Source organism: Macrotis lagotis, chromosome 2 (genome assembly GCF_037893015.1).
Source record: "Macrotis lagotis isolate mMagLag1 chromosome 2, bilby.v1.9.chrom.fasta, whole genome shotgun sequence".
Lineage (NCBI taxonomy): Eukaryota > Metazoa > Chordata > Mammalia > Peramelemorphia > Peramelidae > Macrotis > Macrotis lagotis.
The window spans coordinates 57967133-57993668 of NC_133659.1; the positions used below are offsets into that span (position 1 = coordinate 57967133).

Here is a 26536-nt window from a genome sequence, read left to right on the forward strand (position 1 = left end):
CCAATCCAGACTCAGACATTTAATAATTGCCTGGCTATGTGATTTTGGCAAAGTCACTTAACCCCATTGCCTTAAATAAATAAAAAAAAATATTTTAAAAAAATTGTTTAAGAATTACAATCTAAATATAATTGGCAGGAAATTCCATTTTCACTTTTAAGAGAGTAATATGTCAAGTTGAACATCCTATTCTTCAGAGCTAACTATGACTCTATTTAGCTTCAGGAATGAAAGGGGGACTTCCAAAAGGGAATTTTCCTTATTAAAAACACCAGAACTGAGTAGAAACTTTGAAATACAACCCTAAGAATAAAAAGAAACAAAAAAGAAAGGGATAAGTATACATAGTGAAAATCCAGCAATCTGCAATTAGGCTAGGAGGTTAAGTAGGTTATGCTTTAAAGTCTACTAGGTTACAAATTATCTGATCTGCTGCTCATCCTCATGAACTCCCACACTGTGCCAGCTCTGAATGATGTTCAATTAGAGGGGGCAGATCATAAAGATTAAGACAAAACCAGTCAACTTGCTTTATTCCTTTCATACAAGGATTCCCACCATTTGCAGTTTAAGTTTTCATTATCAAAGAGGACATACATTCATAAACATGCCAAAACAAGCTGTGTTTATTAGACTATAAGATTATCTTATTATGAAGTGGTACAAATTAGGTTCTCCTTAAGGTCAGTGGATCACCTAACATTTTAGCTGTGGAAAAAAAATTATCACAAATCAAATTCTTTCTTTGAGTGTGCTTATATTTAACTGATTATTTTCAGTTCAGTTTCCTGTGATTTCATGCCCAGTCCATTTCCATGGCATATGGCACATACCAGAACTATGAGCCAGCCACACCAATCATATTCTTAGAATGATAAGCATAACATGTAAGATTCCATGTTTCTTGACCACACAAATAGCACTTATACTTATCTAACCAACAAACATATATTTTAGAATTTTCAACTCTGACAATTATCAATCTTGTCTGCTGAATGCTGCTCTCATTCCAATCATGGATCGAGGCCTGAGACTAGCTGGAGAGCTGGGAAGTGGCCTTTGCTGCTAACAGTGCTGCTGCTCAGGACGAAAGAGCAGTTTGATTTGAGTTTCTGAATAAGTAGGAAAGGAATGAAGAAGCTCTGGGCTTGGTCTCAGGAGAATTTTCCAGCTGGAGTTGGGGGACCCAGAAAGCCCCCTGCTTGCTTGGTGGCAGCCCGAGAAGGAGCAAGACCAAGCATCTTCTGAATGTTCTGTGGAAATAAGCAAAAAACCAAGAAATTAGTTTGGGAATGATACTTATAGAAGGCTAAGTATTTTTATTATATATTTGATTTCCAGATATAATAAAAAACAAAAAGTTTCTCTGGAGTTAACAAAGAATCCAAATTTAGGCAAAAGTACCCTTAAAGGGGCAGCTAGGTGGCACAGTGGATAGAGCACCATCCCTGGAGTCAGGAGGATCTGAGTTCAAATCCAACCTCAGACACTTAATTACCTAGCTGTGTGGCCTTGGGCAAGCCACTTAACCCCATTGCCTTGCAAAAAAAAAAAAAATTTTAAAAAGTATCCTCACAGCCCCATGATGAAGTTTCTGCAAACAGCCTAAAGGAAAACACCGCCCCCCCAGAAATGTGGTGCTTCCTGGGGTGAAAGAATGACTGTTTCCAGTCATAACATCCCGTGCTATTCAGATTTCAAATATACATCCCCAAAAGCTTCCTGAGTTCATATATTTACAACTGGAAACCATGGACCTCTAGAGCTAAATTCACTCATTTTTATGGAAGGGAAAGTGACTTGCTAAAGATCACACAGGCAGGCTCTAAAGGTCTCTGACTCCTAATTCACCTTTTTTTCCCACTGCACTAATCTGCTACATCTGTTCTCAGTCTTTACTTTCAGCAGGCAAAGGTAAGAGTTTGAATGTGAAATATTTTCTGAAGTGTATATTTAAATACTACGTAAAATGAGTTGCCTCTTTTACAAATACCATGCATTGTTTTAGAACAATCACACAATGTTCTTTATTTGGCTGTTCCTAACTTGTGGTGTATATTACAATATAGATTCCTTCCTTTTATGCATGGGTTGGCCACTGAGGTGCAACTCTCCACTATTGTGATTGTCAAACTCTAAAAGAAATTTTAAAGGGAGGCAGCAAGAGGACAAAAGGAATAATAATCACTATAGAAGAACATATGCTACCTGCCTCTAGTAAGATGTACAAAAAGCCTAGGATGTCTGCCTGTTTTCTAAATTCTCCTCTCCCTAGTGCCTACTCTGTACCTAATATATGTAAGATTAACTAGAGTATAATCCCTCATTCTCCCAGAATTTACAGTTTAGTTAAGAAATTTTCACTTAATAAAGTCAAACATAATAAGACATTAAGAAAACACAGTAAGACAGTATAGATTTATAACACACAAGACACTGTAAGCATAGGACATAATGAAATTCTGTCTATAATTTTGTAGATAAGGTATTAGAACAAAACAATTCCTCTCTAAACACAGCTCTGCTCCCCTCTAGGTTGTAGGATCAATGAATTTAAGGAAGAGGATGTAGAAGGAAAGGGATAAAGGAAAAAAATACTTTCAAGACTCAAGGCAGCCAGGTGGCACAATGGATAGGGTACTGGCCCTGGAGTCAAGAGGACCTGAATTCAAATCCAACCTCAGACACTTAATATACTAATCTGTGTGACCTTGGGCAAGTCACTTAACCCCTTTGCCTTGCAAAAAAATTTAATTGGAAGCAGCTAAGTGGCACAGTGGATATAGTACCAGTCCTGGAGATAACTGAGGAAGCAAAACATTGTCTTTTCCTGCTGTCAGACTTTTCCAAAGGTCAGTACAAAGATTCAAACAACTAGAATGTCCCCAGCAATTTTTATTTCAAGTCACAACTTACTGCAACCTTTTCCTATAGAATAAAGCTGTCTTGAATAGTCTGATAAAAATCCAGGCCTCAACCGAGGTCATGATGCTCATGCCTTTGCCAGTCATTACTGAATTTTTTTTCTCATGCAGAGACCCAGAGGATACCATGCCCTATTTCATGAGAGTAGATATATCTCTTATTAAAAAGCATAAGCCCTGAATGAGTTTGCCCAATTCAATTTAACAGGGAAAGTGGTTGGACACTTTAGTTAGGGAAGGAAAGAGTTCAGAATTGTATGTATGAAAAATATTCATGGTTTTCTTTTTCATCTTTTAAATCACTCATTTCCTAAACTTGTTCTGAACTGACTGCAGTGCCAGTTCTTCAAAATGCTTAAGTTAATCCAAAAATACAAATAGAAGGGGGGAAAAACATATTACTGATATCAAATTTATAAAAATAAACTTTCTTTTTCACATCAGGAACATGAAGAACTTAAACCAATTAGCTAAAAGACAGATGAAAAATGAAGTTAAGAGGTTTAAATGAACAACACATTCCGAATTATAAGACCCATGTCTAGTCCTGCATTTTCAGAGGGGCCATCTGTAATACAATAGCAAATGAAGCTTTTCTGACCAGGAAAAAACAAAGAGAAAAAACCTCCCAATGATCATCCCTTCCACTAAGCCGGAAATCCAAAAGCACTCCTCTACAGGATTTACGTTCCTTCCTCTCTTGTGAAGGGTGAGAACAAGCTACCAAGAAAAGGAAGTTATTAGTTGCAAACTGGATATTTTAGAAAGATACTGTAACCTAGGTCATGAACAATAAATACATTTCATTCTTTTTTTTAATTTAGATTAATGTTCACCTCTTACAAATTTCATTCCATTTGTTAATGCCAAACTCTGGCAAAGTGGATTTCTCTAGCATTTAGCAGTCAGCATATAGCTTCCAATCAATTACACTTCCTTGGTGGTTTCATATAACAGTCCTGCAGCCTTATTTTCTTTCTCATAATCACTTTTTACCTACAGTTCTCCCTATGTCACATTATTAATCATACCTTCCACAAACTTCCCGTGGAATCAAATAACTAAGAATCTCAACTCATTTAGCATTTCCTTGTTAAATCAATAACAAAACCACATTTTTATTAGCTGTACTATTGGTTTTTATCAAGTATTGGTTTGGGGACAAATAATTCAGTCATTTGAGATCATTTTATATACTTCATGAGATAGATTTCAACACTTCCTGATTCTCTAGGAGGTAGAAAATAGTGAAGTATGGAGAATGAGTACACTGACCTGGACTTACTAAACCACTGGGGCTGTGTTCAACTATCATCACTACTAAATAATGAGAACTAAATAATGAGAACCTAACAACTTTACTCAGGATCATTAAAAGAACTAATATATCTGATCTCTTTTGATATTATATGATACAAGAGACCATCTTCAACACCACGGTAGCCCATATTTTGAAAAAAATACCCAGAAAGCAGGAACTCAAACTTTCAATGGAGTTAGATGGAATAATTAGCATACAGGCATATATTATTAATATATAATATATATAATTAGCATATATCATTATGACTGAAAGAATGACTTTTAAACTCTGTCTCCTGAATAGGCACTGAACTGTCATAATGAATGCTTTTCTTTCTTACTTTTCACCTGCTGAACTCTTACAAAATTTTAAAAATCCAATACAGATTCTACTGTTTTCAGGAGACATTCCTTGATCTCTTCAGGCAATGCAGTGGACAGAACTTACACTTAATACAATTAAGAATAAAAGTAGTGGGGGGGGGGTGTAAAAAAGATCTGAATGGGGCGACTGAATAGGGGCAGTGGATAGAGCACTGGCTCTAGAGTCAAGAGGATCCAAGTTCAAATCCAACCTCAGACACTTAATAAATAACCTAGCTGTGTGACCCTGGGAAAGTTACTTAACCTCACTGCCTTGAAAAAAAACAAAAAAAGCTCTGAATAAAATGTCTCTGATAAGGGACTGATAATCAAAATACACACACACACACACACACACCCCACCCCACTCTACCACCAATACATATGTACATACATATGTGTATGTATATGAAAATCATTCCCAATAGACAAGGGATCAAAGTATATGAGCAATTTCAAGAGGAGCAGCAAAAGGTCAAGAATATCAAGGGAATTACTGAAAAAAATGCAAAGGCCTAGCTGTACCAGATCTAAAATTATATTATAAAGTGGCAATCATCAAAACTATCTGTTACTGGCTAAGAAACAGAGTGATGGATCAGTGGATTAGTAGTAAATGATTAATTTACTCTTTGAAAAACCCAAAGACTCCAGTTTCTGGGTTAAGAACTCACTATTTGACAAAAAATTGCTGGAAAAACTGGAAAATAGTAGAGCAAAAACTAGGCATAGTCCCAAATCTCAACCATCTATCAAAATAAGGATGATTCCATACATAGAACAAATAAGAGATCAAGAAACTCAATCTGCTGCATTTATGGAGAGGGGAGAAGTGTGACCAAACAAGAGAGAGAACATTATAAATTATAGGCCTTTACACAAATAAAACCAATGCACTCAAGATTAGAGGGAATGTAGAAATCTGGGAAACAATCTTTACAGTTAGTGTTTCTGAAAAGGACTCATTTCTAAAATAAAAATAAAAAGTTATAAGATCGCCAGCCATTCTCCAACTGATAGTCAAAAGGATTTCAAACAGGCAATTTTCAGATAAAGAAATTAAAGCTATTTGTTGTTATATGAAAAAAAATGCTCCAAATCATTGTTGATTAGAGAAATGCAAATTAATACAACTCTGAGGTACAATCTCATACCTATGAGACTGATTATGATGATAAAAAAGGAAAATAATCAATGTTGGACAGGATGTGGAGAAATTGGGACACTAAGACACTGCTGGTAGAATTGTGAATTGATCCAACCATTTTGGAGAGTAAATAGGAACTATGTCCAAAGGGCAATCAAAACTCTACATACCCTTTGATTCTGCAATACCACTGCTAGGTTTGAATCCCAAAGGGATCATTAAAAAGGGGGGAAAAGTCCCTTATGTTTAAAAATATTTTCAGCAGCTCTTATAGTGGCAAAGAACTGGAAATTGAGGGGCTGCCCATCAATAGTGGAAAGGTTGAACAAGTTATGGTATATGAATGTTATGAAGTACTATTGTTTTATAAAAAACCATGAATATTCAGCCTTTAAGAGTCTGGAAAAACTTGCAAGCACTGATGCTGAATGAAGTGAGCAGGACCAAGAGAACAATGTACACATTAACAATACTAGGAAGTGATCAACTATGAAGGATGTAGCTCCTCTCAGCCAGGTAGTACTGTGGATAGAGCATCAGCCTTGGGAGTCAGGAAGACAGGAGTCTGAATCCAGCCTCAAACACTTGATTCTTTCTAGTGCGACCTTGGGCAAGTCACTTTACCCTGATAGCCTCGAATCCAAGGCCATCTCTAGTTGTCTTGATTCATATCTGACCAGAGAACTACAGAGGAGAAAGTGAGGCTGGTGACTTGGCATAGCACCTCCTCACTCAAATCCAATTTATGTGCTTGTCAAAGCATGACGTCCCTGATGTCATGGTCTTCTTGAGAACAAAGGACAAACATCATCATTATTATGGAAATATGTTAAATATGATTTACATGCATAACTTTTACCAAATTGTTTGAAGGTAGAGGGGCAGGAAGGTGATAGAAAAATGTGAAACTCACAATTGCAAATGGACAAATGTTGAAAATTATCCTTTGCATGTAATTGGAAAAATAAAATTTAAAATATATACATATATATTTTATGGAAGCAAATTACTGGAAACAAAGTAGATAATCACAGATTAAGGAATGGCTAACAAATTATGCTATGAGAATTTCATGGATTATTACTGTGCTATAATAAATAATAAACAAGAAGACCAAGAAGTATAGAAATAAGATAAAAAATGATCTAAAGAAAATAATAAACATGAGTATACTAACAGTAGTAACAATAAAACTGAAAAATGAATCCTGTGTAATTGCAGTTAAGTGGCACAGTGAATAGTGAATGTTCTGATCCAGCTAGTGTGATCTTGGGAAGTCATTGTCCACCTTCCTTTTTTTAAATGTAAAATGAAGAGAGTACTAGCACCCAGCTCACAGGGCTGTTGTCATACAATGTAGGGATCTGTTGTGCTGATTAGATATTACAAGTCTATTACAATCATTTCCACTAATGGATGTCATTAATGCTATTTAAGCTAAAGTAAAATCACATAGCAAAAACAAACAAAAAAATATTTTAATTCAAGAACCTTAAGTAGATAGTTTTTAATCTGGATTTTTTTATAACTTCCCTGAGACTGATTTCACACCTCTGGTGGAAACTGGCAGAGGCACCACATCCGGTTGAGAGATCTCTTAAAATTCACAAAAGGAAAACAGTTGTTATCTTAAGGTCAAGGCAAGTTAATCACCAAACTTTAAGGAAGTAAACAAAAGTCAAGGAGAAAAATAAACTAAGAAAAGGTAACTAGGTTTATTTTTATATGAGATGTTACCTTCTCCCAAAATATAACACCCTTTCCTGTTTTGTAATCAAGCAAAACAAAACTAGCTAGCCCTTTAAGTAGCACGCTTTACGCTTCTTAGAGTCTATATTGTCAAAAAAAGAGGCAAAGAAAGAAAAAAGAAAATGAGAAAGAACCATCAGCAATTCTAGATCAAAATCAAGTACTTCCTACAGGTTTTAGTCACCTAAGAGACTCCAGGTGGAATTTTTTTCTACCTTAAAAATAAAAGGAACTAGTGGTTTTGGGGGGGAAAAAAGAAGTTTCTTTAGTATGAAATCCTAGATTGAGTTTATTTTATAGCTTTAGTTTTCCTTAAATTCTGCTGTAAATGAATATTTGACAAAAAAAAGTTTTGAATTTTTGAAGGCTTCAAACCTGCTGTTTTTAAAAAAGTAATTGCAGTAGGGATAGAATGAATACTGCGATTTTAGAAGGAATCTTTTATTTCATAAGTCTATTAAAGAATTATTATCACCAGAATGGTGATGTTTCTGAACTTAAAAGGGGGGGGCTGTAATAATACTACTGAATACTGTCTACTTGCCTTCCATAAAAATGACTAATAATGAAGACTCCACAGCCTAGTTTAATATTACAATTTCATCAAGAAAATAGCATTTAAGTGATAAACATGTCTCCCACCATCCCAACTCTAGAGGTTATTCAGTGTACCCTGTGTTCCAGAGAATCTCAAGACCTACAGAACAATGCTATCAATGCTCAGAAAAAAATTCAAATCAACATTGTGGTTTTCAGGACTAAGGCTCTTTGTAAACTTTAAAAAGCTATAGAGGGTGGCTAGGTGGTGTAGTGGATAAAGCACCAGCCTTGGAGTCAGGAGTAACTGGCTTCAAATCTGGTCTCAGACACTTAATAATTACCTAGCTGTGTGGCCTTGGGCAAGCCACTTAACCCCATTTGCCTTGCAAAAAAAACTAAAAAAAAAAAAAAGCTATAGAAATGTGAGCTATTATATTTTCAATTGAGCATAGAGATTTTACCTACTTTCGGTTTTTGTACAGATGTATGCATCAGGAAGGTCAAACACATCATCTTAGTTTACAAACTTTGTAAAAGTTTGTTAAGTTTGCTAAAAATGATTAGGTTATAAATCAAGGACCCCAAGACCTTCATTTTAATATAGCCCACAACTTCCAGGTGCTAATAATCTGAATTGATTGCCATCCCTTGGGAACGCTACTCTTCAATAAATATATAAACTGAGCCCACCACCATGGGGGGGGGGGGTTGTGTCTGAGATGGCCAAATGATCATCCTTTTATTAACAATATGTAGGTCTTACTAATAAACTGAAGGGGAAAGGAATTAAGTGACCAGCTCAAGGTCATAGAGGTAGTAACAATCAGAAATAGAATATGAAGCCAGGCCCGCTGACTCCAGAGCTACAGTTGTTTCCAACATACCATGCCATTTTTGGCTTTGAGAGGCATGTAATCTGACTGGGGAAATGAGAGAGACATGTGTACAACTGTTATATATGCTAGAATAAGATAAAGTGTATAAGTCTGACCAAGAAACTAAGATTTGGAGGAGAGGAAAACAGTGGATCAAGAAAAAGACTTCATGGCAGAAGCAGCACCTGAGTTAGGTCTTAAATGAAAGGAGGGATGAGAACACAAGAAAAACACTTTAACAATCTTAATCCATAATTCCACATATAGTTGGGCAGCTAGAAGAAAGTATTCCACAGCAATCAGGTATATACTGTTAAAGACAGAAAAATCAAAAAACAATTTGAGGTATAAATTCAGGATTAAAGAGAACAAGTGATTTGCCCAAAGTCACTAGGTTTTAAATTCTGAACTAGGAATTGATCTCAGTTTCTCTTACTTCAAACCCTCTTTCTCACACCAAAATGCCTCCTGTAATTATAAGCAAGATTATAAACACTCACCTGTCTAATAGACATGGTACAGAGGATATAGAGGAAGATGAAGGAACAGTCTGTATAATCTTCCCCCAAGAGATTTCGATGAGATAATCCTTGGATATAGGAAAGAGGAGTGAAGGGCAGCTTTGCCACCACCCTGCCATCAAATCTAGGAAGGAAAAAACAAATTATTGTTATTTTTGGATGACTGATGAGATCGCCAGTTCAGATAAGCTCCTGGAACAGGAGTAACACTAATATTCTGAGTTAAAAAGAAATGGTGACCAGATAGAAGAACCTAAATAAAGTATAAGGATAAAAGGAAAGGTTTGCATTATTCCCATCAATCATAACCCAAACCATGAAATGAAGTAATTCATGAAAATCTTCAGGAACTTAATTCAGCACAAAATATATTTTCCAAGTTATACAGATCAATGTTACAAGACAAGAAGAATATTTCCAAGACGAGAAGAATATCAGTCCAAAGAATAGCTATTTCGGGTGCTACATGTTTTCTGAGGCAAATAGTGCATAAATGAAGAGATTATCAGGTATGGGGAAGAAAAAAAAACACAAAAACTTACCAATGAGAAGTGTTGCTCATGGATTAGGTATTTTTGCTAGCAGAAAATTAACAGATAGAAATAGTTGCCACAAAAACACACACACATTGCATCTTAGAACTAGAAGAAACTTAATTAAAACTCCTTTATACTGATAATGAAGATGAGACATGGAGCTAATCAAGCTGAGAGTACCCTCTGGAGAAACCAACTCAGAATTTTAAAGCTAGAAAGTACTGTAGATGTTTAGTCCACTCATTTTATCATTTGACAGATGAAAGAAGTGAGGTCCAAACATTTCATACAAGGTACATAAACAGGTAGCACAGCCTGGTCTAAGATCCCAGGTCTCCTGATTCCCAATTCAACTTTCTTTCTACTACACTACAGTACATGAAATTAGAAAAGAAAACTTTCCAAAAAACCTTACTAACAAACAACACTATAACCAAAAACCCTGAGTTAGGTTGTACACTTATTATACTTGACTTTTATTTCTATTTATTTATTTTTGTTATATTATATATACTTTTTACTTATTATATTTTAGACAAGATATTCTGGTACTCTAAGCCCCATTTTATTTCCTTGAAAAATAGAGAGATCATTCTTGGATTGAAAAAAGAATTGTTTTCCACCTCCTCCACTTTTTACTTTGTTAAGTGTAGCAGTAAACAAGGTGGCAGATTTAGAGATGGACAGGCCCTTTAAAAAAATCAAGTTAGTCCAATCCCTCATTCAATTGATAGGGATTAAGAAATTGAAGCCACTTGCTTGATGTCATATGAATAGAAAAATCTAAGTTTAGGATTATGATCTGGGGCCTCTAACTTCAAATCTATTGTACCACAGCTACTTATAAGTGAAGAAGCATCCTTTCCCTGATTACTTCATTTTGCAACAACATGATAATTGAAGCATAAAGCACTAAACAAAACAACAATTTTAGGAATAAGAATTCATGGAAAGGAAGGATGTAAAGGAATAGGATGATTTTTTCTAATCTGAAAAAACAAAAGAGGGAAATAAAAAATTAGCAGCTTATTACAAAGAATTTGTTTTCCCTCAGAATAGTTTGGAAAATCAGAAACACTGCATGTTGAGGCAGTATCTATAGAGGAAAAAAAAGGAATAGCAATATAATCCTTTCTTTCAGAAACAAGAAATGAAGAAAAAAAATCTTGCTAGCCTTTTTTTCTTTTCTTTTTCAAACTTTTTTTTAAAGTTTTTTACAAGGCAATGGGGTTAAGTGATTTTCGGAAGTTCACACAGCTAGGTAATTATTAAGTGTCTGAGGCCAGATTAAGAGTCTGACTCCAGGGCCAGTGTGCTGCCTAGCTGCCCCTAGTCTTTTTTTCCAACCATTGCAATTGAAAATAATTACAAAAACATGTACTTTTGCAAACTGTATTTAAATGAAAAGCAGCAAATACTCAAAGAGGGATTTTTCCTGTTGCATTTTTTAAGTTACCATTTCTAATTGCTAGAGATCCTATATATATAATCCTTCCTAACACAAAGAAAAGCAGCTCAATTTTGACCTTTCTTACATATAGCAAGCAATTTGGTAGATGAAGTTGAATCAATTTTACTTTCTCTTTATAAAAAGTTTACCTTAAAAAACATTACTTTCTCTAAGGGGGAAATATTTGATATCACTGTAAGAAACAAATCCCAACACTTAAAGAGAAGTTTCCCATTGAATGTCCCTTTTTTTCCTTTTTCTTTTTTTGTTTTTTTAGTTTTTGCAAGGCAATGGGGTTAAGTGTCTTGCCCAGGACCACACAACTAAGTAATTATTAAATGTCTGAGGCCAGATTTGAACTCAGGGACTCCTGACTCCAGGGCCGATCCACTGTGCAATCTAGCCACCCCGATTGTCCCTTTCTTAACTATGGCATGATTCAACAATAGGATGGGGGAATGGAGAAGATTCAGTGAAAGAATGTCTGTTCTATCTTTTCCATTCAATTAGTCAGCCTGCATAGGGGACATTATTATAATTATGGCTTCCAAATGTATCCACCTAATCCAATCTAAAATCAGGAGTAGTTGTAGGCTCTGTTTCTCCTACACACTGTACTCTATATACTCAACATTCCTCACACAAAGAAAAGGCAAAGTTCAGTGTTCATGACCCATCTAGTCTGTGACTTTCTCTCTTTAGATAATAAAAATAGAAAAAATTAGCAGCAGCTGTGGTATTGACAGGATCATAGTTGTCCATTAAAAGCACTTTACAAACATAAAAGTTGTATATAAATGTCAACTCTCATTGTTATTACTGTTATTGTTATGAAAATAGTATAGCTGGGATTTGAGCCCGGACTTCTCATTAAATCCCTAAACACAACACAAAATAATTTCTTGCCACCTTGGGAGAGGAAAGGGGATACTGTAGAGGAATTTCATGCTGTGGGTAAACTAGATGACTTTTGAGGTGCTTTGTAATCCTTAAATTCTATGAAAACTCAAATTTGCATAGGAAGAGCACAGAAGAGTAGGTAGAACAGCAGGTTCCAGTAAAATCATGATGACTCACAGGAAGATTGCAAAGCTCCAAATGTTTCCATGTAAATGGACCTATTTCCTAGGGTGTGGGAACTACTGAAGAGGAAATAATTTATTCTTAGTTTAACTTCCCATTCTCAAAATTAATAAAATTTTTAGTCAATGTTACAGCAGTGTCTACATAAATCAAATAAATTTTCTATTTCACTTTACCTGTGTGGGCTTTAGTTACTTCATCTGCAAAATGACATGGCTGGATTAAATGATCTCAACGACTTCTTCAACCTGAGATTCGATGTTTTATGACTCTCAGACACACTCCAGGTTTATCATCCTATTATTCTGATTTTAATAGATTATTTTCTTTTTAGAAAGATTTTATTTTGAATTTTCCCCCTAATCTTGCTTCCCTCCCTCCCTTCCCCTCCACAGAAGGCAGTTTACTAGTCTTTACATCATTCCCATAGTATGGATTGATCTAAGTTGAATGTGATGAGAGAGAAATCATATACCTAAGGAAGAAACATATAGTATGAGATATAGCAGAATTACATAATGAGATAATATTTTTTAAAAATTAAAAGTAATGGTCTTTGGTCTTTATTCAAACTCTACAAATAGATTATTTTCTACTGGAAAGGCCACAGGACTGGAATTATACTTGGTTAAAACAGACAGGTGACTATAAATTGAAGGGCTCTGGCAAAGGTTTCTATGATCAAAAAATTCTCTCTCCCTCTAAACAACCTTCCTTTAAATTTCCAACAAAATTAATTTTTTTAAAATCATATATTATTTTAAACTAATATGTAATGATATTCTGTGAGTTTCTTAGCCACTAAACCTAAACTCAAATTAGTTTATCAACTTAGCCCCCAAGGCTATCTCATTTGCCGGAAAGGCAAGGAGAATTGTGATACCCATGCTATAACTGAGGAAACTGAGGCAAACAGATTAAGTGATTTGAGCAGGGTCATGCAGATACCACGTAAAGTTGAATTTGAAACTCTGATATTCCTAGCTCCGAGACCAATGTTCTATACACTCAGTTGCCTCTCAAAAAATTAAGCAAATAGTTAATATCTTTTCCCTCACAACAATCCTGTGTTTTTTATTTTCCCCATTTTATAGATGAGGAAACTGAGGTTCTGAGACTTTCAATGACCTGGCCAAGGTCATAAATTATTAAATGAGGGAGGTAGGATTTGAACTTGGGTTTCTTGACTCTAAATCCAGCCTTCTATCCATGAGGCCATTCTAGCCAGTGTTATTTACATAATCTTGGGAAGGTTACTTCATCTCTTGGCCCTCTTTTTTCATGTCTAATCAGTGGGTTAAGAGTGAATGATCATTAAGGTTCCTGCTATCTTTAAATTCAATGGTCTTCCATTTGAATGCTTCCAGTAACAGTGTAATTGCCTCCTGGGATGTATGGGACTGGATTCAGGGAGGACTAAAAACTCTAGTGTGAGGGCTCAATGAGTCTTTCTCAAGGCTGCTCCAACACCTTCATGATCTACCTGGCACTCAATACTCAGCTGCAGTGGCCACGAAACCCCTGTAAAACTGTCTCAGCAGCTCAGTTAAACAATGTTGAGGGTAACCAATAGGCCTCAAAGTCACAAATGGGTTGGGGGGGTGTCTACCCCAAGTATGTGAAGACTTCCCCCAGTAGAATGAGTGAATGAGAACAATATGCTCCAATCACTATGAAGGCTCTGTGGAGCAGTTAGGCTTGGCCAAAAGATCCAAGGTATCCACTGCATCCTGGGTCATCATCATTTGTCCTGAGCTTTGTCCAGCCACTAGGCTTCACTGACTCAGGGGGAGAGAGAGGCTGATGACTGAATAACCCCATGGCAGCAGTGGTTCTCTTCAAAAACAAAGTATAAACAAAAGTTGTCCGTTATAAAATTACTTGAGATGTGCACCATCCTGCATCTGTAAAGCATAATCACAAGTCTATTTTAGACAAATCCTGACTTGGACTGGACCCAATTAAGGATAAAGTCAGACAAATAAGTAACTTTGAACATATGCTCTGTATGAAATACTACACTGCCTACTAGGCACTGAATATAATAAAAAATACTAAAGAAGATCCTTATCCAAAAAGGATTGTTTAAAATTACATCATGCCAGGTTTTCTAAAACATGATAAAAATTTTTTTCAAGACACAAAGCTGGGAAGGTGAGCAGGGGTAAGGGTAAGCTGGGAAGGTGAGCAGGAGTAAGGGTGGGCTCATCAAGCAGCAAGTGTTGACCTATATAATTAAGATTTCCTTTGAACACATAAAACTCAACTAGAGTCTTCTCAATCAATTTCAATTAGACATCTATTCTGAATACCAAATAACCTGCTTGATATTCTCATTCAATGCCAAAGACTATTATTAGCTGTCTTCTCCATATTAAAAACAACTAGTTGTATTTTACCTCCTTTTCATGTATATTTTGTTACAAATTGAAACAGATGAGCCCCCCAAAAATACCAATTCCATTTGGGAACAATTTTTGTAATAGTCTATTCCTAAAGAAAGTAAAGTTTAGCTTAAACTGGATATATTCATGGTCTAATCTCATCACTGAGTTTATGAAACAAGCTGATGGAGCTGCTCATGCAGATTCAACTGACTATTCTTTGTAAGAAATTTCAAAAACACAGCTAAATTAGTAACTGAGCAGGACTAGTCCTCAGATCTCTTGACTCCCATTCTACTATTCTTTTCGTTGTATCAACCTCCTCAAAATTACTGAAAGAGAATTAAAAGGAACAAAAGCCTTTATAAAAATGTCATTGTATATCTTTTAAAAAAATTATTTTCTGTTCTAAATTCTCTCCTTCTTAGCACTTGGTAAATAAAATAAAAATTTTACTCTTATCATTCGATAATTCTCATTTTTTTCTTTAATCAAACATGTCATCATTTCCTATAGAACAATAATGTTCTATTATATCATATAACAATTTGTTTAGTCATTCTCCAACTAAACACCTCTTTAGTTTCCATTTTTTTGGTTATCACAAAAAGAGCTCCTACAGTTTCTGTACATATTGATCCTTTCCTTTCTTTGATTATTGTGGGGGTACTAGACTAACACACAATTTGGTAATTTTCTGGGCAAAATTCCAATTTGCTTCCTAGAATGGCTGGACCATAACTCTGTTAGCACAGAAGGTCCACAGTGTACCTGATTTACCACAATCTCTCCAGCACATGTCATTTTGATCTTTTTTCCCCATCTATGTAGATCTAATGGATATAAGGTAGAACTTCAAAGCTGCTTTAATGAAGTCATTATTTATCTTATCATTAAGGATTTTGAGTATTTTTTTATATGATTGTTGGAAGCTGATTTCTTCCCCCTTTAAAAAATACCAGTTTCTATCTTTTGACCAATCTATTGGCTAATGTCTCTTAGCTTTATAAATTTTAATTTATTCTTCCTCTATCTTGGCAATTAAGACCTGTATCAGGAAAACTTCATTCATATTGTTATCATCTCCAATACTTAGGGCAATATCCAGCAAAAAAAAACATTTAATAAATGCTTACTGATTGCAATATTATTTTCAATAAGAAATTCTCATTTTGAGAAATAAGGAAATATTTAAGAATAGATGCAGCATGGAAATAAGCAGGACCAAAATGATTTTGCAGTGAAAAAGTGAAGTCTCATTAAAAGGAAGCTAAACTGAGTTAACTGAAAACCCAAAACTGGTTCAAAACTATCTATGGCCTCTCCCTTAAAGCAGTCAGGGGCCTGCTCAAGTAAAACTGCAAATGTTGTCAAATGTATCGAATGTTTTGGACATCTGCCTAATTGCTTATCTTATTTATGAGAATTTAAATGGATGAGGGAGTATCTCCAGAAATGATTGTGCTATAAAAGAGAATTTCACACACACACACACACACACACACACACACACACACACACACACCCCTTACCCCCTTTGAAGTCCAAAAAAGTTTAATTCTTTTGTACTTCTCATATAAGTTGTATAGGTCTACATAAGGTTTGTTTCCTAACTGTTTTACATGTTTTCAATCTTCTTTCCCAACTAAATTATAAGCTCCATCAGGGAGAAACCATATCTTATTGAATGTCTAGTATTTCCTTTATCATCCAGAACAATTTAGGTATAGAAACATCTTAATAAATTTATATTGTTGATTGATAAATGTAAATGTGTTGGAGACATTGTAACAACAAAGAATTAATAAACTATGTACATCAAAAATACTTCAAAGAGCATCCTGAAATGACTACAAAAACTTTGAAAACAGGAAATTGTCTAAAGAATAGTTTTGATGATCACAGAAGGAAAATACACTCCAGGATGAAGTGATAACAGAGATTAAATAAGAAATTCAAAGCAGGATTCAAGTCATTACAGAACAGAGAGGCATTTCCATATAAGATAAAATAATGTAAACAGAGAGAAATGATAGGCTCACTGGGAGAAAGGTATCAAAATTGCCTAGAATTCTCTGAGATCAGACATAAATACCTGGACAAAGTCTTTATTCAGTTACATAAGATTATTTTTAAATTATCATGTGTCTTAGAAAATAGATGTTTTGACATAAAAATAGTTTAGGAAAAGAAAACAAAAGGTACAGATAAGTGGATACTTCATTGGGTGGAAAAGTGCAAACAAAAGGATTTCTTAGGGAATGACAAAGCTAATTTTAAACCACAAGAAAAATGATGCGTTTCCAGGTCTTTAGATAACACTAATTTCTTCCAGGTAAATGAAAGAGTCAATCAATTAAGTCAAAATGCAGTCAAAATTTTAAAGACGTTGAGTAGGAAAAAGTGGTCTAGAGCTTCACTGTTTTCAAGCGTGAGGCAGCAAATATTTAGAACTAAAATCGAATTCAAACTACTCATAGAATTGATAATTAGAATCGATAAATTATGACCTAAAAAATGAAATCTAAATAATTCATTAGATCTGCTTAATGGGCTAACAGATAAGAAAAAAACAGTAAGATAATAGCAGCTCATATTTAAAATGTTCTAACATTTTCAAAATGCTTTCCTGATATCAGCAACAGTGAAGTACACAGTGAAACATTATAATTCTCATTTTATGAGGACACTGACCACAAGAGAAGTTAAGTGATTTCTCAAGGTGACACTACTGGTGAACGTTACTGGGAATCAAACCCATATCTCCAGACTCCTGAGATTCACTAGTGAAAATAAAACATTTTGTAACAAGTTAGGATACAAATGTATCCAAAATATTTCAAGTGATTTTTGTTGTTCCAATTCAACAGAGACATTACAGCTCTAGAGAAGAAACTAATAATAATAGCTTGCCATTTATATAACCCTTTAAAGTTTGCAAAAATTTTTAACAAAATAGTATCTAATCTTATTCAAACCACAATCCTGTAAGGCAGATATTACTATTACTGCTATTTTAAAGATGAAGTGACTACAACAATCAGAGGTTAATGACTTGCTCCAGGTCCCAAAGCTAGCAATTGTCTCTGGCTGAATTTGAACTCAGGTCTTCCTGACACCAGATCCAGCACTTTATAATCTAGACAAGGAAGTGTTTGCTATTAGAATAAACTAGCAATAAATATTCATAAGCTGAAAAGTGATCAAAACCTATAAATGATGAAACCTGTAGATATGGTAAATATATAAAGATTTACTTACAAAACTATAAAATATTAGATATTGAGGAGTATATTTTAAAACTCAGAAGAGTGGCAGAAAAATATAATCCAAACTATACTTTCTATGAGGTTGGGTTGAGATCATATTAAAAAAGCAGAATTTTAATATATAATTGATAGAATTCATAGCATTAAGAAGTGGTTAGGCCTGAAAACAGTTTTTAAAAAATTCCGATAGCTGCATTACCAATAGAGTAGTAGTTAAGAAAACTACTATGTTTTCAAGATAAGTCAGAAACAATTATGTTCTTCCATAAGCTGTCCTTTGGTAATATTATCAGACATAATTACTGAGTTTGAGAGATCATGGTCTGGATCTAAAAGAAAAATTTTGTTCTTAGTAACATAACTACAAATGGTATGTTTATTCTTGTCTCTATACAGAATGTGGTGACACAGAAGCAGAAGGGTGAAGGGAATACATACTACAGAAAATCTGAAATTATAAAAAGAAGAGAAAACTGACATCCCTCTACTTACAGATCAATTTTATAAGAATATTACTAATATACTATTTTTATTTTACTGGCTTGGAAAAGACATGGTAGAATCCTTCAAAACAACTCTTAGTTTCCAATTAAGATGTTATCCTTTATCTCTACTTCAACAAAAACCAAAAAACCATCAGAATGATTGATGATCAAAAAACCCAACGCAAACTGTAATACATGAAAACTGCCACTCCAGAACTGCACAAAAAAATCATGCAGATGTTCCCTGATAAGAGGAAAGGGAGCTGCCAGGAAAGTCAGAGTCAGCACTGTCTCCCCAGGAGCCCAGGGATGGGACAAAAAAATCTAAGGAGGCTCTTGCTCCTAAGATAGAATGTGTAAATGTTGAAGGGGGAGTGGCCGGGGGACTCTCTTAAAGAAAGTTCCAGGAAAGCCATAAACTCACAGCAGAGCCCTTAAAAACCCAGAGAATACAGTGACATACTAGTATTCAAAGATGGACTAGACCCAAGAGCTCAGAGGTCCATATAACTTAGCCTGGAGAAATCATAAAAGGAACCTGAAGATCCAGCACTCTGAACCTTAAAGATCCACAGAGGTCCTACATTCAGAAGGTGAATGTCAACATAAAAACCCACCAGACCAAGCTAGGCCAGTTATACCAATCAAAAAGACATCAGAATGCCAGGTCTGGCCCTAACACAAAGCTGTCCAGAGAGAGAGGAACAAACATTAGCAGATATAAACCACTATAAAACAGAATTATAATACATTCAAAGATACCCAAAAATCTAACTGAAAATAAAATGATACTATAACAATTGCAAGCAGAAATTCAAAGGAAGAATAAAACAGATTTTCTATAAGTATTACATTAATATCTTGTAACAATTTAAAAAAAATTTAGATAACTGGATTACAGATACTTACTGAATAAATAAGAAGAAATGAATGAAATAAAAGTTCTAAAGGAAAGAGAGATCATGGAATAGAATATTCCAAATGGCAAAAAATATAGGCTTATAGTTAAGAATACTTTACACTCAGACTAACAGACCACCTTCTGTGGGGGCTGGGGGGCAGGAAGCAAGATGAGGAGCAAAATTGTAAAACTCAAAATAAATAAGTTTTTTTAAAAAAAGGAAAAAAGAATAATTTACCCTAAAAGCTAAGTATAATTCTACAGAAGAATATTTAATGGAATAGAGGACTTTAGGGCGTTTCTAATGAAAAGAGTTGAATTGAGAAGGAACTCTGATATAAAAACACAAGAGTCCTGAAAAACCTGGAAAACTAAATTTACTTGAGCAAATTTGAAGAAAATATCTGTTGAAAAAATGGATAAATTTAATAGGGGGACAACACCAATGTCCTTTCAGAACCCTAATGCCTTCAAAGGATACTTAGAAATTAAGAAAAACAGAGGTCCTGGGGGTGGATTGATTCTGTTTTGAGAACTTTCAGCAGGGAAAGAAAAAGGATGCCTAAAAGGAGGGAGACTGGGCATCAGAATGATTTCATCTCTGACTTGGACAAAGGAAGGTTGAATATACATACCTAGAATCTGGTAGAGAACTAAGAGAAAATTCAGCAGGGAAAGGGAAGTGGTTTTAGAGAAAACATATAATACCAGGGAGGTAAAAGTTGTAAAATATACTTCCTAATTCTGGCAGGAAGATGAACTAAAAACAAAAAGAACTGGAAACTAAAAAGATGCCCTTCAGCTATTAGAATGAATGAACAAATTATGGCAAGTGGATATATTGGCCTATATGAAATAATGAAAGAGATAATATGAGAGAAGAGTTATTTTTCTTTTTCTTTTAATTGGGATGAGAACACATCAATGATGATTTTTAAAAAAATGAAAACAGAGGGCTATTTAAACATAAGCAAAGACAAACTAAACAATCCAAAGACAAACTAAACTAAATCCAACATGTTACTTTCAAAATTGTTTAGCTTAAAAAAGGAACTAATATGGGAAAGAAATTCAAAGTTTCATATACAGTCCTTTGTCTCCTTTTTTTTTTTATGGAAATACTCTTTTTTTTGGAATGCATAAATTCAGAATAAAAATGCATTTAAAAAAACAGTTCTTTGACCCTACTTTTATCCAGTTTTATTATTTTAAAATTAAAATTCAAATGTTAAAAAAAATCAATTTTGGGGGCAGCTAGGTGGTACAGTGGATAGAGCACCGGCCCTGGAGTCAGGAGTACCTGAATTCAAATCCGGCCTCAGACACTTAATAAATACCTAGCTACGTGGCCTTGGGCAAGCCACTTAACCCCATTTGCCTTGAAAAAATCTAAAAAGAAAAATTAAAATTAAAAAAATCAATCTTAAATTTTTGTTTAGTTTCATTTTTTTTGCTCTCTCAGGGTTTTTCCCTTTTGCTCTTATTCTTCTTTCGCAATATGACTAATATGGAAATATATTTAACATAGTTGTACATGTATAACATGAAATTACTCACTGTCAAGGGGTAGGGGTAAAAAGGGGAGAGAGGGAGAAAACTGTGGAAAAACTATACTTACATGGAATTAAAAAACTACACTTCATGGAATTGTAAAAAATAAGAAAAATCACTTTAAAAAAAAGAGGGGACGGAGCCAAGATGTAGGGGTGAAGGTAGGACTTCCTGGAAACTCATTCTCCAAAAAACTTAAAAAGCTGTCAAATTATGACTCGAGCCAAAATCTAGAGGGGCAGAACCCACAGAAAGTTTGAGTGATACAATTTCCCAGTCCAAGGCAGCTTAGAAGATCTCCGGGACAAGTCTGCTCCACCAGGTCTAGGGGTTAGAAAAAGCTGCAGTGCAATAGCAGTCACAGTGCAGCACAGCAGGGCTGGATGCCTGCCTGGGTCTGTGGCAGAGGGGGAAGTTTAATCATCAGTAACAGCTGGAAGGGGTGGTGAGAGAACTCTGCAGCACCAGAGTGAGTGCAGAGCAGAGCACCAGCCTCAGAGAAGCCCTGCAGTGAGAAGTTACAGTGGGAGTTGGCAGAGCTACCCAGCACGTCCAAAGCTCTCAGTCCATAGATGGTAAGGGAGACTGCAGAAATTTCTCTGCGCTCCCTGATGCAGAACTGAGCTGTTTCCCCACAATCAGATCCAGGTTGCAGTTTGGGTTTCCACACTATCATAACTGAGCAGGAACCATCATCAAAGCTCCAGGGCAGAGGAGAGGGCCTGAAGCCTCTCATAAGACTTTAGAGGAATTAAGGTCCCCATGGGTTGTCCCCCAAAAAACCCCAAAGCCTTGGAAGTGCAGTTAATCAGTCTTAGGCTGAGGAAATGAGCAAACAAAAGAAAATGAAGAATCTGACCATAGAAAATTACTTTGGTCCCATGGAAGATTCAGAAGATGACAAAATTGAAGCTTCTGCATCCAAAACCTCCAAGAGAAATAGAAAATGGGCTCAGGCTATGGATGAGCTTTGAAAAGCAATTAAGAGGGGCGGCTAGGTGGTGTAGTGGATAAAGCACCAGCCTTGGTGTCAGGAGTACCTGGGTTCAAATCCAGTCTTAGACACTTACTAATTACCTAGCTGTGTGGCCTTGGGCAAGGCACTTAACTCCATTTGCCTTGCAAAAAAGAAAAGCAATTAAGGGAGGTAGAGGAAAAATTGGGAGGAGAAATGAGAGTGATGCAGAGAATTCATGAAAACCAAGTCAGCAACTTGGTCAAAGAAAAAATACTCAAGAAAATAATTTGTTAACAACCAGTTTGGGTCAAATGGAAAAAGCAACACAAAAGGCAAATGAGAAGAATGCCTTAAAAAGCAAAATTGGCCAGCTGGAAAAGGAAATTAAAAAGTTCTCTGAAGAAAATAACTCCTTTAAATGCTAAATGGAACTAAAGGAAGCTGATGACTGTGAGAACCCAGGAAGAAATAAAGCTGTATCAAACAAAAACAAAAATTAGATGAAAATGTGAAACATCTCACTGGAAAAAACAAATGATCTTGAAAACAGATCCAGAAGAGATAATTTAAAAATTATTGGGGTACCTGAAAGTCATGACCAGTAGAAGAGCCAAGATTTCATTTTTCAAGAAATAATACAGCAAAATTGCCCTGAGATCCTAGAAGCAAAGGGTAAAATAGAAATTGAGGGAATTCAGCAGTCAGCTCCTGAAAGAGATCCCAAAAGAAAAACTTCCAGGAATATTATAGCCAAACTCCAGAACTCCCAAGTCAAAGAGAAAATACTAAAAGCTACCAGAAATAAACAATTCAACTACAGTGGTGTTATAGTCAGGATTACACAGGATCTGGCAGCATCTACATTGAGGGCTCATGAGGCTTGGAATATGATATTCCAGAAAGCAAAAGATCTTGGTTTACAACTGAGAATCAACTATTCAGCAAAACTGAACATCCTCTTTCAGGGAAAAAGATAGAAGATGAACTTTCTTTCTATAATTTGTTTTGGTCCACTCATTTTTTAAGATGAGGTTATTCAGTTTCCAATTTGCTCTAGAAGATGAACTTTCAAACTTTTCTATTGAAACAACCACAGCTGAACAGAAAGTTTGATCTCCAAGTACAGGACTCTGGTAAACCATAGAGGGGACATAGAGGACTAACTATGAGGAACTTAATGATATTGAACTGTTTGTGTTCCTGCATGGGAAGAAGATGCTGATAACTCATATGAACCTTCTCATTTATAAGAGCTGTTAGAAGGAGCACATTTAGGCAAGGCATAGGAAGGAGCAGAATATAATGGTATAATATAGTAAAAAGATGGAGTCAATGGGTTATAAAGCAAAGTGCTGGGAGGAAAGAAAAGGAGAGGAAGAAGGAGTTAAGATATTTCACAAAGAAGTCAAGAGAAAGCCTTTACAATGGAATGGAACAAGGGAAGGTAAGGGGAATGAGTGAGCCTTCATTCTCATCAGAATTGGCTCAGAGAGGAAATAACATACACTTAATAGGCTATAGAAATCTATCTTACCCCAGAGAAAAATGAGAAGAAAGGGATGGGATAAGGGAGAATGGGGGGAGGGAAGGAGGGAACAGGTGATAGAAGAGAGGTAAGATCTTGGGAGAGGGTACTCAGATACAACACACTTCTGAGCAGGAACAGGGTGAAAGGAGAGAGAGAATAGAAAAAAGGAGAGTGGGAAGGAATAAGTAAGAGGAAAATACAGCTAGTAATAGCAGCTGTGGGAAAAATATTGAAGCAAATTCTTTGATGGACTTAGGATAAAGGCAACTCATCCCAGAGACAGAGCCGTTGGGAGTTTGAACAGATTGAAGTGCATTTTTTTTTTCTCTCTCACTATTCTTGAGGTTTCTCATCCTTTTGGGGGGGGAGGGGGGCCTGTGATTACTCTCATAACAAGATTATTGTAATAATATAAAATAAAAAAATTATTTAAAAAACAATGGAAATGCAGTTAGGCAAAATGTATTCAGAAAAGGGATAAAGATTACTTACATGGAATTAAACATTCCCATCAAGGCAGTAAAGCAAAAGCCAATAGCAAACATAGATTTCATTCGAACCTGCAATGAGAAGGTCACAAATAGTTACTATATCCCATTAGCAATCACCAAAAAAAAAAAAAATAGCACAACTGCAACGAACACAAATTTCAGTTTGACAAGGTTTCAACTGTCCATTAAAGAACAGATCTCTTTCATTTAATACAACATGGAATTTCCAAGCAAAAGGAGATGAAAAGAGTTGGTAAAGGTTCTTCAGGAAGTTAATGAGAGCAGGCATCATAGTCCAGATTTCCTCTCAAAGTCACATTAGAAAATCAAGCTACACAACATAACTATTTAATTGGCTACTATGTTCATCATGGAATACTTCTCTTTAATTAAAAATTAAAGGAATGATAAGATCATCTTTCTAATTGTCCTGGGAATATTAGATCAAAATAATCAATGTGAACAAAGAGACTTATAGAAATGGCCCCCCAAAGGCACTAATGAAGACAGAAACTGTAATGTTCTCCAATTCTCATGACAGGACATGATGGCCAGGGGATATGAAATGAAGTCATGATAGAAAGAAGTACTTCACTGTTTGATAATACAAGGAAGTCTATGGGAAAAGAGGCAAAAATTGTGAAAGGAAGACAACTGATAAACCATGAGATAAGCTAAAAAAAAAGTACTATTCAACTTAATAAAATGAAGTTTCATATATAATAACATATCTTCCATTGTTTTGGGTTTTTTTTTAAGGTTTTTGCAAGGCAAAAGGAGTTAAGTGGCTTGCCCAAGGCCACACACACTCAGGTAATTATCAAGTGTCTGAGACCAGATTTGAACCCAGGTACTCCTGACTCCAGGGCCAGTGCTTTATCCACTACGCCACCTAGCTGCCCCTATATCTTCCATTTTGAACTAAATGATCAAAAGCTTGATAAATAACAAGACTGCCTTTGCAAATTACAAAAAAAAAATATAAGCCCATCATTAAAATATAAGTAAATAAATAAGGTAGCTGTAGGATGCTGGATGAAAGGCAAAGAAGGGTGAGGGTTCATGGTGGCCTGCAGCCTATAAGTCTCTTACCATTGACAGATCCCTGTTGTTATTCTTCAATTTCTCCTCCTGCCTCTCTGCAAAGAATCAAGGCTACAGTTAAGACATTCAATAGATTCTCAAATGCTTCAATGAGGAATACACAGATAACTTGCCTGGTTTCCAAAACCAACAGAACCATAAATATAAACACCTTTTTTACAATACTTAAGTGTTTATCCTGACATTGTTGGATCACCTTTTTCCTCCTTTCCCTTATCTCTCTCTAGGTTCTCTTACTTTTCTCCCTTTACTGTGATCTCATCAGCAACCAGGGATTAAATTATCAGTCTAAGCAGAGAGCTCTCAGGATCTACTTAGCCAACACTGTTCTTTGCTGACCTCTAACATCCTATCTCCAAATGCCTACTGTTCATCTTGAACTGGATGTTCCACTGACAAGCCCAAAACTGAACTAATTTTCTCTCCCCACAAACCCTCTGCTTCACCTAATTCTTCTGTTGCTGTCAAGGGTCCTGCCATAAATACACTCACCCAGGTTCTTAATCTAAGAGCCATGCTTTGACTCCTCATTCTCTCTCACCCACAATATCCAATATGTTGCTAAGCAATGTTGACTTTTCCCTTCAAATATAACTCCTCTCTCCTGACATGGCCACTGTCCTCCCTGTCAATCCTCCAGCTGATTGGTCTCATTGACTCCAATCTCTAGCCATTAAAGTTCACTCTCTATTTAGCTGCCAAAGTCAGTTTTTCTAAAGTGCAGCTCTGATCAGGTCCCCTTCCTACTCAATACTCCAGTGCTCCCTATTACTTCCAGGATGGAATATAAAATCCCATTTGGTATTCAAAGTCTTTCATGACTCCCCCACCTCAACCTTCTTAGAATTCACACCCTCCCACAGATGCTACAAAACAATGACACCAGTCTCTTTGCTGACTTATCACCTGACTCAAGGAATTTTTATTTTTCTTATTTCCAGTTTCAAATGCTGGACTCTCCTTTACCCTTTGTCCCACCATTGAGAAGGCAAGAAATACAAGGTTTTTTGAACTATAAGTTATTAAAAACATGTTCACATTAGTCAGACTGGAGGGGCGGGGAGTAAAAAGAAAAAGAAAACATCCTCCTTCCATCTGCACTCAAGAGTTCATCAGATCTCTCTTCCATGCTCTTCACAAGCTATATTCCATGCACAGAATTCTATTCATGCTTATTATGTCTATTTCCTGACTGCCCAAGCTTCCTTCAAGTCCTAGATCCCCTCCTCCCTCCCTCCCCCTGTCCCCAATTCTAGTGTCTCCTCATGACTCTCCTCTTCCTAGGTTTTCTTCTCAACATGGGACTGTTCTTTCTCAGTCCCTTTTCCTGCATCATCCACTCGCTATTCTCTAATGAGGAGGAAAGTTTAGGGAT

The 26536-nt window shown here is 35.7% G+C and overlaps 1 protein-coding gene across 1 annotated transcript in view; it reads right to left on the reverse strand.

The window, feature by feature from the left end:
* Positions 1 to 518: 518 nt before the first annotated feature.
* Positions 519 to 26536, reverse strand: part of TMCO1 (transmembrane and coiled-coil domains 1) — a 51935-nt gene continuing 25917 nt past the window's right edge. The window contains exons 4-7 of the mRNA XM_074221881.1: positions 25150 to 25196; positions 24059 to 24126; positions 9401 to 9545; positions 519 to 1253 (exon numbers count right to left, since the gene is read on the reverse strand). Of these exons, the coding sequence (XP_074077982.1) occupies positions 1155 to 1253; positions 9401 to 9545; positions 24059 to 24126; positions 25150 to 25196 (359 nt within the window). The 3' untranslated portion in view covers positions 519 to 1154. The remainder of the gene's footprint in view (positions 1254 to 9400; positions 9546 to 24058; positions 24127 to 25149; positions 25197 to 26536) is intronic.